Source organism: Mastomys coucha, unplaced genomic scaffold (assembly GCF_008632895.1).
Source record: "Mastomys coucha isolate ucsf_1 unplaced genomic scaffold, UCSF_Mcou_1 pScaffold12, whole genome shotgun sequence".
NCBI classification, from domain to species: Eukaryota; Metazoa; Chordata; class Mammalia; order Rodentia; family Muridae; genus Mastomys; species Mastomys coucha.
The window spans coordinates 91,536,879-91,549,934 of NW_022196894.1; the positions used below are offsets into that span (position 1 = coordinate 91,536,879).

A 13,056-nucleotide genomic window follows, 5' to 3' on the forward strand; every position below is an offset into this window, starting at 1 on the left:
AAAAAAAAAAACAAAAAGGGGTCCATGGGGATGACCTATATCATGGATGTCACTCTCCAGGATCCATGGGGATGACCTATATCACGGATGTCACTCTCCAGGATCCATGAGGATGACCTATGTCATGGATGTCACTCTCCAGAAAGGAAAGCAGCTAGAGGACTGGACCAGGCTCTGACCAGGCTCCAGGGCCTCCTGACATCATGTTTTCACTCTGACAAGGCAGCTACTGCTGACATTCCTGATACAAGCTAAGCTCTAGTGTGCTGGGGCACACTCAGTGCACTACTGACGCTGTCCACTCCCAGGGCACAGGCCACGGAAGGCAGCACACCCAGCCCCTGGGGCTGGACCATCCTCAGACAGAGAGGCAGGAAGCCTGCAGTCCTGCCTACCTCCCTCACAGAGGCTTAGGGAGCGAGTACACAGGCCCTCTGAGGAGAGGTCATCTGTTCCCTGATGCTGGGCTAGGTGTCACACCAACTCCAGTCTGTATCAGCAGCAGGACTTCAATGTCTGTCACAGCAAGCTCAAGTTTCCTGGGCATAATCCTAACCAAACACATCCATTTGGTGAGAAATGGCTATAGATTTGATTCAGTTGATGTGAGCAAGCTAATGCGTGCACGCAAACACACACACACACACACACACACACACACACACACACACACACACACACACACACACACACACACACACACACACATACCCCACAAGCAGCAGGATCTGTCTTGGGCCTCAAGGATAAAGGAAAAGTCTCACCTGCAACGATGCTTTGCTCATCAGCCCTCTTCCTGTTCCTAGAAGAACCAAAACACAGAGGGTAAATCCTACTGCACCCGCAGATCCTGGCGACCCCTTAAACATTACACAGAGGGTAAATCCTACTGCACCCGCAGATCCTGGCGACCCCTTAAACATTCAACGGTGCCTCTCAGCCCCTCCCTCCCAGGGAAGAAGGGAACAGAAAGCTATTCTGGAAAATGACCTGGCCTCTCTGTGGTTTACATCTCCTGAGTGAAGCTGGGCTCTGGTCATGACCTAAGGACCTTGACACAGGACGACGCTCACACTGCTCTCCCAATGGCCGGTGGAGAACTCCATGTACTAAGCTAGGAATGTAACTTATGTCCATCCTTTGAAACATGAAAACACAAAGTTAAAGTCCTGTCCTTGGCTGGCAGTGCAGGTCACACTCATAAACCAGCAGAGACCTTGACCTTCCTGTGAATGGGTGTTGGTTCTGACAAATGAAGCCAGGGAAAGGGAGAGTCTTCATATTAACTGTTTTACAGCAGGAACCAGCACAAAACATTTCTCGGAACCTCCAACGTTACACAGAAACATTCATGGGGGATGGCAGCCCAGCAATCATCTGCCCAGCACTAGGTTCTCACTCGTCCTGTTGCCCTGGGGACAACTCCAGAGCAGCGGTGCAACCTTCCATGTCACCTTTAAACCCTCTGCCTCCCTGAACACATCCATAGTTCACTCTGGCCAAACATTCTGCCCTTATAATACACAACTGATTGATATTCAACCTGGTTGGTTTAATCACTACGTGTAACTAACTCACATGGAGCACCCTCAGGTGCATCACCTCACTCAGCCAGAGACACACAGAGAAATCATTTACCTTGGTAGCTTTAAGAAGTTAATTTATTCCAAATGAAGCTCCCTAGTGGCCAGTGGTACAGGGAAGAGCCAATAGCAATGCAGCATGCTGTGTGGTGAGCCAGTCCTTTTGGAAAGCATCTTGCTGTGTTCTGTAGTTACCTTCACCCAGCTGTGGCCTTGTCTGCAGGCACATGTCCATGGTGCACTGCCCAGTTCTGACAAACTGATTCCCAACTAATGTCAATCTAGCCCCCACAAGAAGCTATCAAGTTCCAGAGGAAAATGTAACCTGCTTCATTCAGTTCAGATGACTGGAAGCTCACCAAGCTGCTCCTCCATAGAAACAGATCCAAAAGACCCAAGGAACAAGACAGTGTTTGCTGAGGCCCCACCAAGGGTTCCTCTTCTGGAGCCACACACTCTACAGAAAAATTAATTCAACTTGTTGGCTGGAACATGCCTCATCCTCAGAAAACTACTTCCATGCTGTCCTGAGACAACCCCATCTGCACACAGTTCCTCAAGGGATATGGCGGAGCATCCGATCAGTATGCAGCACTGTGCATGTGAGGGCTCAGGTGAGATCTTCCCCTTAGGCTGAGGTTCCAGGGTACCAAACTCCTGCAGGCTGATAGCTAAGGCAGGCTGTATTGACTTCAAGGCTGACTTCCCCTTAGGCTGAGGTTCCAGGGTAAACAAGGGGATATGTTTCTCCTCAAGGTCACCAGCGGTCCTTGCCAGGTGCTTTGTTGATGTTGGTCATTCTGACTGGGAGGAGATGAAATCTCAACATCATTCCCAATTTGCTTTTCTGCAAGTGCTGATGAAGATGAACACTTTTTTACATTTCTTTACAGTCACTTGGGTTGGGGTCACTGATCCTGCCCGTCGGGTGGGTGTTTTACGAAGGTCAAAGGATCTCTGCCCCTCCCCGTTCCCGGACCAGGTGTGTAAGACCTTCTGTCTTTCCCTCATTGTTTTCCCTTTTTATTTATTTGTTTATTTATTCATTTATATGTTTGGAGACATAGCCCTAGCTTACCTGGACTCAGAGACTGGCCTGCCTCTACCTGCCAAGGGCCAGAGATAAAGGCATGCGCTGCCACACCTGGCCCGTGGCTTCATCTTACTTTATCTTTCTCCTTCTCCACATCTATTTTTCTTCTCATTGTCATTTCTTTCCATGGACCACCTCTCTTTGGACAGTCGAGTAAAGTACACACCAATGGCGACATAAGAAGCCCAATATACAGCAACAGACATGTTTCTGGAAGTGACACACCCCGTCCTCCCCGTGACTCTCACCTGGAAAGCAGGCAGGTACCAAGCCTGTGTCTTCAAACTTCCTTTCTTTCAGCCATTTTCTTAGCTCTATAAACTCAGGTCTGTAGCTCTCATTCACTGATAGGAGAGAAGAGGACACAGCACAATTAGCACCACTGGGTCAGCAGGCCAGCATTTCAAGGGTCCAAGTCTGATGAAGCAGATCAGACAGGCAGATCACAAAGGAAACAAGTCCTTCTAAAAATGAAAATGGTACAAGCTAAACAGAGAAGCCATTCACTAAACCATGATTTCAATGCATGCACAAAAATTCCTGATAAAATCGAATATCGGTATGGTAAACATTATCAGCAAATGAAAACAGTTCCCTAACATCCATACCCAGATAAATAACATGTAACACAAAACACAGGGGCATAGCTAGACAGCAGAATGGGGAGGGGCGGGGCATGGCAGAGTACTGCAGCGGAGATACAGCCCAGGGCTAGAATGTCTGCAGCTGCATACTCCAATCCCAGCACTGCCACTGAACTACCACAGCAACAGTGAAAGCTAAGTGACCTCCTCCGAAGATCGGGAACAGGGCAAGGTATAGTAGCTATTTAACCGGCATAGTAGCAGTAATAAATAAAAATATCAAATAGGAAAAAAAGCAAAATTACTTTCAGAAGATATAAATACAATCATGGAATATCTAAGAAGGCTATCAAAATGGCTACTAAAACAACAAATGAGTTTAGCAAATAAGATACAAATCAATACATAAAAAAAAATAATTGTGCCAGGTGGTGGTGGCACACGCCTTTAATCCCAGCACTTGGGAGGCAGAGGTAGGCGGATTTCTGAGTTCGAGGCCAGCCTGGTCTACAGAGTGAGTTCCAGGATAGCCAGGGCTATTCAGAGAAACCCTGTCTTAAAAAAACCACAAAAAAAAAAAATTGTATTTCCACATACTCGTAATTACCAAAAATTGAAAAATGCTATTAATATGAAATTCTTAACAGACCCAAGTATATATATATACATATATATATATATATATGTATATATATATATGTATATATATACACACACACACACACACACATATGTGTGTGTGTGTGTGTGTACAGGTATATGATGTATATGTGTACATATCCATCAAAAGCTATAAACACTGCTGAAAACAAGGGACACGTCATAAACATGACTTTTAGATCATGTTTCTTTCCAATATATCAAAGCTCTAGTGATATTTGGAAATGGACCTTGAAGTGCATAACTGGGGTTAAAGTCACAAGGGTGGTCCTTTTGTGACGGGACTGGTGGCCTTCTGAGAGGGGACATTTCTCAGAGTATAGCATGCACTTACTATGCATGAGGCCACAGATTTGACTGCCAGCACCCCTTTCCAACAAAAGTGGAAAGAACACAGACTTCCTTACCACCTGAGGACTGGGCGAGAACCAAGCTAGCCACAAGCCAGGCTGACAGCCCTTTCCAGGAACCAAGTTATCCAGGCCTTGATGTTACATTTCTCAACCTTTCCACCACAAGTTGTTCTATTTAAGCTAGCTGGTACATGCCATTCAGTGAAGGTACCCACCGTCAAACCTAAACAAAATTAGACTCTGATCAAGACAGATGGATATGTCATGGTGGCACACGCCTTTATTCCCAACACTTGGAAAACGAGGAGGAGCAGGAGTTCAAGGCTAGCCTCAGCTCCTGGTAAATTCAGGGCTTGGGCATATAGAGATCATGGTTCAAACTAGTAAAAAATGGATGGGTAAAACTTGAAACTATCAATATGGTAATAATTAGGTGTATATGTGCATATAATTAGTAGGCTAGGCATGGTGGCCCACACCTTTAATCCCAGCACTCAGGAGGCAGAGACAGGCAGACATCTGTGACTTTGAGGCCAGCCTGATCTATATAATGAGTAGAAGCACAGCCAGGGCTACACAGTGAAACTCTATCTCTAAAAAATATATATATATAAACAAACATACACACACACACACACACACACACACACACACACACATATATAGTTAAGGGGTGGAAAGATGGCTTGGTGGTTGAGAGCACAATTTCAGGGGACCCAACATTCTTGCAAGATATATATGCAGGCAAAACACCAATGTACATAAAATAAAAACAAATTAAAATAGCATATAGTGAAAGGACAATTAGAAATTAAAATACCAATTTAATGTAAAACACTAAAGGAGAAACAGAAAAACAAGAAGCAGATATTCAACACAAAGTAAACAAGACAAAGAATGGCAGATGCAAGAAAGCATCGAGCAGGCCACGGACAAGACCCAAGTATCTCGCACCATCGATCAGAGGTACTTTATATTCAGAGAGAGACCAGAGCAAAGGGATGGACAGACAGGAGGCGGCAAAGGGACAGACAGACAGAAGCAGAATCCCAGGGAAGAGCCACAGAGAATAAAGTAGAAACAGTGAGTAAAGCGCGTTCATCCTCTCACAGCGCGGAAGGACACTATTAAGAAGCATTCCTTAGGATGGCGTTGTTCTGAGCATCACGTGAGCAGGCCCTCCTCCACACATGGCCTCCTCCCAGGAGCAGCACCCTGTACCTCCTCTTGAGCCAGCGCTTCGCCTTCTCCTGACCCTCTCTGTTCTTCCTCTTCGTCTCTGCATGCTAACCCTGGATTCTCTGTGTCACGTTCAACAGAGAGTGAGAGGCTCAGCCTTTCCTCCAGCTGGATGAGAATCAAAGACCTTGGCACCTTTGAATATACAAACACTTATTTTAGTGAATGTTTTCAGGATTTTAAAATATATATATATTTATTTATTTTACGTATATATGAGTATACTGTAGCTGTCGTCAGACACTCCGGAAGAGGGCACAGATGGTTGTGAGCCACCATGTAGGTGCTGGACATTGAACTCAGGACCTCTGGAAGAGCAGTCAGTGTTCCTAACTGCTAAGCTATCTCTCCAGCCCCATATTTTTTTTTTTAAGGAAAAAAAAATCCCTTTTTTGAAAGCTTTGAACACCAAACTTTTTTATCTAGTGCTCAATTGGGATCCCTGAAGTAACAAGTCCCAGGTATGAGGGAGAGCCTCTAAAACAGTGGCTCTCAACTTGTGGGTCACACCCCTTGAGGGTTGCCCATTAGATAGTTTTCATATCAGACATGTACACTGTGATTCATAATGTAGCAAAAACACAGTTATGAAATAGCAGCAAAATGATTTTATGGCTGGGGTCACTATATCATCAGGAACTGTATTTAATGATAGCAGCACCAGGAAGGATGAGAACCACTGCTCTAAAAAGAGCAATCAAAACCATCTGGAGGCCCTAGCTACTAAAGTCTCACAGCTGATTTCCTAGACATAGCCTCTGAGGACTTGCACAGCTCAGTGCTAGTCAACATTTAATACAGTGCTACTTAACTGTGCTTAAGAACACTCAGGGGCTGGAGACACTGCTCGGTGGGTAAGAGCACAGTGCACATACAGTGCACAGAAAAAAAAAAAGGCAAAACATCCATGCACATAAAATGATAATTAATACAAAAAAATACACGGTCATTATGAAGCACCCATCAGCTCAGAAGTCTTAGAAGAAATCAATAAGCCCCACTCAGTGTAAAGTGGATTTTTAGACACTAGGATCCAAAGGTCAGAATAATTAAAATGGGCATTTGCAGTAGACTAAAGAGAGCACAAGCCAGAGATGACCAGAAGACATAAAATGACTGCTTCATTCCACATTAGCCTCTCAAAGGCCAAAAAGGAAAGATCCAGGGAACAGACAACAGTGTAGACCAACTGTAGAAATTAACAACAGAAGCAAATGCAAGCGTTCTTGGAAGATACACGCTAACATTTAAAACGATACAAGAAATACTGAATAAAACTAAACGTGAAGACAATTCTAATTAAAAAGTGGAAGGGGGCAGCTGGAGAGATGGCTCTGTGGTTAAGAGCGCATGGGGCTCCTGCAGATCAGGGTTCAGTTCCTAGCACCCACATGTGTAACTCCACTGCCGGGGGATCCAATGTCCTCTTCTAGCCTCCATGCATACATGTGGTGCGCAGACATATATGTAGGCAACATACCAATATACATAACATAAACCGCTTTGGGTCCTGCCTCTGAGCAAAAAGAATGGCCCGACTCTGCAACCAAACACCTAAAGAACATTATTTGAAATCATTCTTAAGAGGAGCCTTTTCTATCTGCATCCTACCCTGTACCGTATAGACGAACACTAAAGTGACATAAGTGATTTATACCTGTTTAACATGTACTATACCAACGGAAATGACTTTAAAATCCACTTCTTTAAAAAATTAAAAATTAAAATAAAAAATTTAAAAATTTAAAAAAAAAAATCGAAGGCAGAAAAGGAGCGCCCGCCAAACGGCGCAGGCAGTCTTAATCTACCTCAGCAGGAAGACTTGCTTTAGGAGTCAGTCCGGAGCCCACGTGTGGTGCGCAAGGACGCCCAGTCCCACCGCAGACCTGTCCCCTTGCTCGCCACCGGGGCCCCAGTGCTGGCCACACGCCACAGCGCCGTCCGGGCTCGCAGCCCGGGAACCTCAACCCACCCACACCACCCGCTCCCGCTAACAGACCCGGGACTCCGGGCCGCACACCACGCCTGCGCAGTAGTCGCTCTGGTCCTAACTTCCGGCCAGGGAGAGGTTCCACAAGCGCACAGGAAATTGGGGTCTGGAGCCAAGCAGAACTCAGAAAAGCCAACGGAACCCCGCCCCCGTTACCCAGGCAACGCCAGACCCACCGGAAGTGCTCGTGCTCGCCTTAGGAACCGCGGCGAAGCGGGTGTGCCGGTGCAGACCGCTCCCCCAGCAACGGAGAAAGCGGCTGCGTGCGGCGAGCTGGCGCCTCTGCCGCGCGCATGCGCAGCTCGCAAGCCTCCACAGCTGCGCCGTAACGCTACGAGCATGGCTGCTGACCCACGCTCCAGAGAGCCGACGGAAGTGTTTCCTCACCGTGTCCTTCCTTCCTCCGACTTCCTGGCCCCCGCCTCCACGCCGGCTTACTTGGTTCCCACCCTACCCTGCCCTGCCCTGCCCTCCAGCTGCCAGGACCCAGGCGGACCATTATCCCAGACAGCCTGTCCCCGCCTTTCCTCTCATCCACTGTAGAGGCATTTCTGTCATGTCCCAAGACTGTTACTGGAATTCCCAAGACTGTTACTGGAATTGTTGCGGTCAGAGTAAAAGTAAGAATTAGGCTTATAGGAAGAATTAAAAGACGAGAATTTAGACGTTCTCAAACAGTGAGGAGCAAGCTTTATTCAGAGAAGTGGATTTTCTAGTTGTAGCTGTGCAGGTCGCGATCCGGGCACAGGACTCTGTCACAGGCCAGAGATCAAGAAAAGGCTCGTTTCATGCTTTAAGCTGGAGTTTTTGTAGCAAAGGATGTGGAAGGGAGAAAGGGAGCTAGCTAGGGACAGAATGAAGAAGTTAGCTGGTTTTTGACATTACAACGTCTGTTGTCACTTTTTGCAACCACTAGCATAGATATCTGCTTTTTATTTCTACAATCTCCAAATAGTTAAGTTTGAATTCGATTTCAGGGCCTTAATTTTTTGGGGAAGGGGAGGTTATTTCCAGATCCTTTATATGCAAAGGATAGGGAGCAACTTCTGTCTGGCTACTTCCTGCTGACAGGGGGGCATCGTTTTCTCTGTTTCGGTCTGGGATGAATGTAAAAGAAGTACTATTTTAACTTTGACTAGTGTGATGGACTGAGTGATATCAGTGAAATGATCCGAGAGAAATTTCTCTTTAAAAAAAAAATGTTAAGGCTAGGCATGCACACGCCTTTTAACCCCAGCACTCTGGAGGAGAGGCAGGCAGATCCCTTAGTTCATCACTAGCCTGGTCTACATAGAAAATTCCAAGACAGCCAGGGCTCCACAGAGAAACCCTGTCTCTAGAGAAGATGAAAAAAAAAGAAAAAGGTTAAAAGGCAAAAGAGTCAGTGTTACATTCCCTCTTCACTTCAGTCATCCATCGGACTTCTGGCAGCCTCTGCATGGGGGCTAATACCTGGGAGCTAAGACAGATGCTCTCTGTTGACTGTCCTTCGTCTTTGAAGAAGCCACCTAAGTTTGCCCACCACCTGAGTATGCCCATCACCTGAGCACACCCACTGCCTGAATACACCAGCTGCCTGAAGATCTTCTGAACCTGGGGACTTTGGCACCTGAACTTTCTTTGTAGTGTAATCTAGAGACTTGTTTTCAGTTTCTCCTGTGACTATAAAAACCCTAGTTTATTCTCAGTAAAGTGGAGCCTTGATTGGGATGCAACTTGGCTTTGTGTTTTCTCTTTGCATTTCAAACCCTTTATTTCAGGTCCTTTATTCCCTCCTGGCTGAGTAGAAACTGCGGGCAGTTTCAAGTCAGGAGAGGATAAAGAGAAAAGGCTTGAGAATGGGGAGAAGCCTGGACGGAAGGACACTGAATTTTCAGTATCTGGTCCATGGACTGCTGGGCCTCATTAGACCACCTTTGATTGGTTGGTGTAAAAACCGGCATTGTCCCGTGAGGAGAATGTAGATGCCTCTGTGGGATGCTGTGAGGAGGTCAGTCCCTACCATGGTGGCAAAGAGTTAAGTTCATCTTGAATAGCTTTGATCTGACTTGAAATGTCTTTAACAGATTGAGGCAGTTTCTAAAGCAAGGAACAAATAATAAACCTAGAATGATCAGGAGGATCCTAGCTTGGCTCCCAGTAAGGTGGGTGGGGAAGCTTCACGGTGTCCTAATTGTCATTCATTATGCTCTTCTGCAGCTTTGTTTTTTTAAGACAGCAGGACCGGTCGGTGGTGGTGCACACCTTTAATCCCAGCACTTGGGAGGCAGAGGCAGGCGGATCTCTGAGTTCGAGGACAGCCTGGTCTACCGAGTGAGTTCCAGGACAGCCAGAGCTATACAGAGAAACCCTGTCTCAAAAAAAAAAAAAAAAACAAAAACAAAAAAAAAAGACAGCAGGACCTTCACTACCTCAAGGTTCCATATACGCCACAAACTAAACCTGAGTGACTCTGGTACTGAAATAATTCAATGAACATCTGTCTCACTCCAGCAACAGAAGAAAGTACCTGGTGGTATAGAAATTGCAGACCAAATAGTCACTGGTATAAAAGAGAATACCACAAACTGCTAAGTTATCCTGAATGACAAAGTAGTTGTCAAGATTCTGCACAGTATGACCTCACCTATGTAACACTGCTGAGCACCAAAGAGATTGGAGGGGTGTTTGCTACAGAAAGACCAACAAGAAGGATCCTTGTGCTGATGCAGTGCTTTGTGTCTTGACTATGATGGACACAAAACCGAAAATGCCAATGAAATCATGTAGAATAGATAAATTTACCTGAGACCACAAAAGAGAAGTCTGAATAGAATTGGAAGCTCGTCTTTCTGTTGATACATGATATTTTACTACAGTTTTGTAAATACGTATAATTTCAATATTATTTCTTACAATTCCATGAGATTCTTGAAGTACCTCCATAAAAATGTCAAGGGATGGATGCTAGGGATCTCTCAGCTGTTAAGAGCACTGCTTACCTAGCTCAAGAGTTTAGATTTTAGTATAGTTTAAAGTTGAGCTGCCTTTTTTATGTAGACATTGAAAATACTTCTAAAATTAAGTAATTTGGATACCTTAATTAGTAGATGCTCTCTTACATACCTATTAAAAATGCCGAACACTGATAACATTTGAATATGTTCAAATTGATTGAGATAATATTGTATAGGTTGAGTGTGTATGTATCTAGGATCTCAGCCCTTGAGGCAGAGACAGGAAGATCAGGAGCTCAAGGTCATTAGTTATAGATAAAGTTTGAAGCCAGCCTGGCTACGGGAGACTCTGTGTCAAAAAAGCAAATAAATAAATAAAGGATTATGCTTAATAGTTTTCATTTAATTTTATTATAACTTATTTCAGATGTATCCTTTTATTATGCATTTTTATAATAAATTTTAAAGTTGAAAACTGTTATAAAAAAAAAAAGAGCACTGCTTACTCTGATGCCCAGCCACCACGTTGCAGCTCACAACCTTGTGTGACTCCAGTCTGTGGGACTGAAGCCCAATGCCCTCTTCTGGCCTCTAGGCATGCATACACATGGTATACAGACATACTTTCTATCAGAGCACATACACGGGTTTTGCCTCCCATAATTACATGGGCTCCAAGGATTGAATACAGGTTGCTGGGTCGTCAAGGTCCTTGTCCTCACTTGCTGAGCCATCCCACCCTGGGCAGCACTTTTTCTGATTATTAAAGCTTGTTAACAACTGACTATATTAAAGTTTAAAGTTAAAGTTACAAATGACTTGGAGTTAGACATATCTGAAGGGAGAGATACCCCAGTCTCTAAGGAATGGTTCCCGCCCAAGGACTACCCATCAGGTTTGCTTTGGTGTCCTAAGAGGTAAATTCAACACAAATACCGATTCCTCATCATTTTCTTCCGTTTGTCCTACAATTCAAGTTCCTACGGCTTAAGTTGCAGCTTTTTTTCCGAGACAGGTTCTCTGTATAGAACTCACTCTGTAGACCAGGCTGGCCTTGAACTCAGAAATCCTCCTGCCTCCCACGTGCTGTGATTAAAGGCCTGCGCCACCACTGCCAAGCGCTTTACTTCTTTATTTTAAACAGCAGAATGAATAGGTACAGAGGTCCAATATGCAAGTTGGGGAAAACAATGCAAAATTCATACAGTGAAGGGGACCTAGTAACATGGGCAAGCTGGATGCATGATTGCCAGGTGGACCGCTGAGCACCCTCACTCCAGCCTTCTCCTGCGGTCTTGCCTGCCTGGCTGCTGTCTTCAAAACTCCTTAAGGAAAAACCTGAGATGTCAATCATGTGGCCTTGCCATTTCCCTGCCTGGTTTGTAATCCCCCAACAGCGTGATGTAAAATCGGTAATAACAATCAGACACCTTTCGTTACATGGAAAACTTTTATAAAAACAGCTGGAGTTCAGGGAAGGGAAGCCACTTCCTAGATATACAGCAATTTGACAAGAGGACACATAAAGAAAAACAGGCAAGACCAACCACCAGAATCCAGCCTAGCCACGACACCGGTGGGGGAGGAGCTTGGACTGCGCATGCGTGCTGGGGCCGACACGATCGACTCCAATTTTAGCCCCTTAGAAAACAAGTCTAAACTGCTTCCGAGCTGCAGTTTGCCCCAAATTCCTTGGTCTCCGACAGTCTCCTTACACACACGCAGTCATGACTTCTGGCAGACCCGTGGCGCTGGTGACCGGAGCTAACAAAGGAATCGGATTCGCGATCACTCGTGACCTGTGTCGGAAATTCTCCGGGGACGTGGTGCTCACTGCACGGGACGAGTCGCGGGGCCACACTGCGGTGCAGAAGCTGCAGGCGGAGGGCCTGAGCCCACGTTTCTATCAGCTGGACATCGACGACCCGCAGAGCATCCACGCACTGCGCGACTTTCTGCTCAAGGAGTATGGAGGACTGGACGTGCTGGTCAACAATGCAGGCATCGCCTTCAAGGGTAAGCCAAGGGGTGTGGAGAGGGAAGGTGGCTTCCCCAGAACCAGGTGGGGGCGGGGGGTGGGCTGTGCCTCTCTGGGAGCATTCCTAGGACCAGCAGCACTATGCTGTAGGACTCTGAAACAGATCCATGGAGAAACGGGAGAGGATAGGGGCGGCAGGAATGTAGGAAAGCAAAGCCTTAATGGTCTTCATCTTTTCTAGGTTTCCCACACTCAGTTGTTAAGTAATTGGCTTGGCAATACTTAAGTGGACCTCTATCTGATACTGAAATAAACAAGAGATTGAGGGGAAGGAAGGAGAAGAGGGGAACTGTGTTACATTAAGATCCTGATAAACAAACTTCATCCAGCCTCCCCAAATGGTGGTGTCTTTCAAAAACGACAGAACATTGTCAGATGGACAGTGAGGCAGAGCTGTAACTAAAGACAGACTGTACTTGGAGGTGGATCTCTAAGGATCTGGGTTAGGTCTTTACATTTTCACTCAGCTAACCTGGTTCTCTTTCCCCCTCAAAGTTGCTGACCCCACCCCTTTCCACATTCAAGCAGAGGTGACAATGAAAACCAACTTTTTTGGTACCCAAAATGTCTGCAAGGAGCT

The 13,056-nt window shown here is 45.7% G+C and overlaps 2 protein-coding genes across 14 annotated transcripts in view; one reads left to right on the plus strand and one right to left on the minus strand.

Moving 5' to 3' along the window:
* Positions 1-13,056, minus strand: part of Setd4 (SET domain containing 4) — a 78,524-nt gene that overhangs the window by 15,356 nt on the left and 50,112 nt on the right. For 4 of the 13 annotated variants that reach the window (XM_031364452.1, XM_031364463.1, XM_031364450.1 and 1 more), the window contains 3 exons: positions 5,495-5,647; positions 2,925-3,020; positions 765-802 (listed from right to left, as the gene is read on the minus strand). In XM_031364452.1, the coding sequence (XP_031220312.1) occupies positions 765-802; positions 2,925-3,020; positions 5,495-5,558 (198 nt within the window). In that variant the 5' untranslated portion in view covers positions 5,559-5,647. The other 9 variants (XM_031364454.1, XM_031364455.1, XM_031364451.1 and 6 more) reach the window with 9 other exon arrangements.
* LOC116086160 (carbonyl reductase [NADPH] 1-like) lies at positions 12,033-12,961 on the plus strand. Its single transcript, XM_031364465.1, has 2 exons — positions 12,033-12,454; positions 12,658-12,961. Exons 1-2 carry the CDS (start codon positions 12,166-12,168, stop codon positions 12,681-12,683), a joined length of 315 nt encoding a protein of 104 aa, XP_031220325.1. The 5' UTR covers positions 12,033-12,165; the 3' UTR covers positions 12,684-12,961.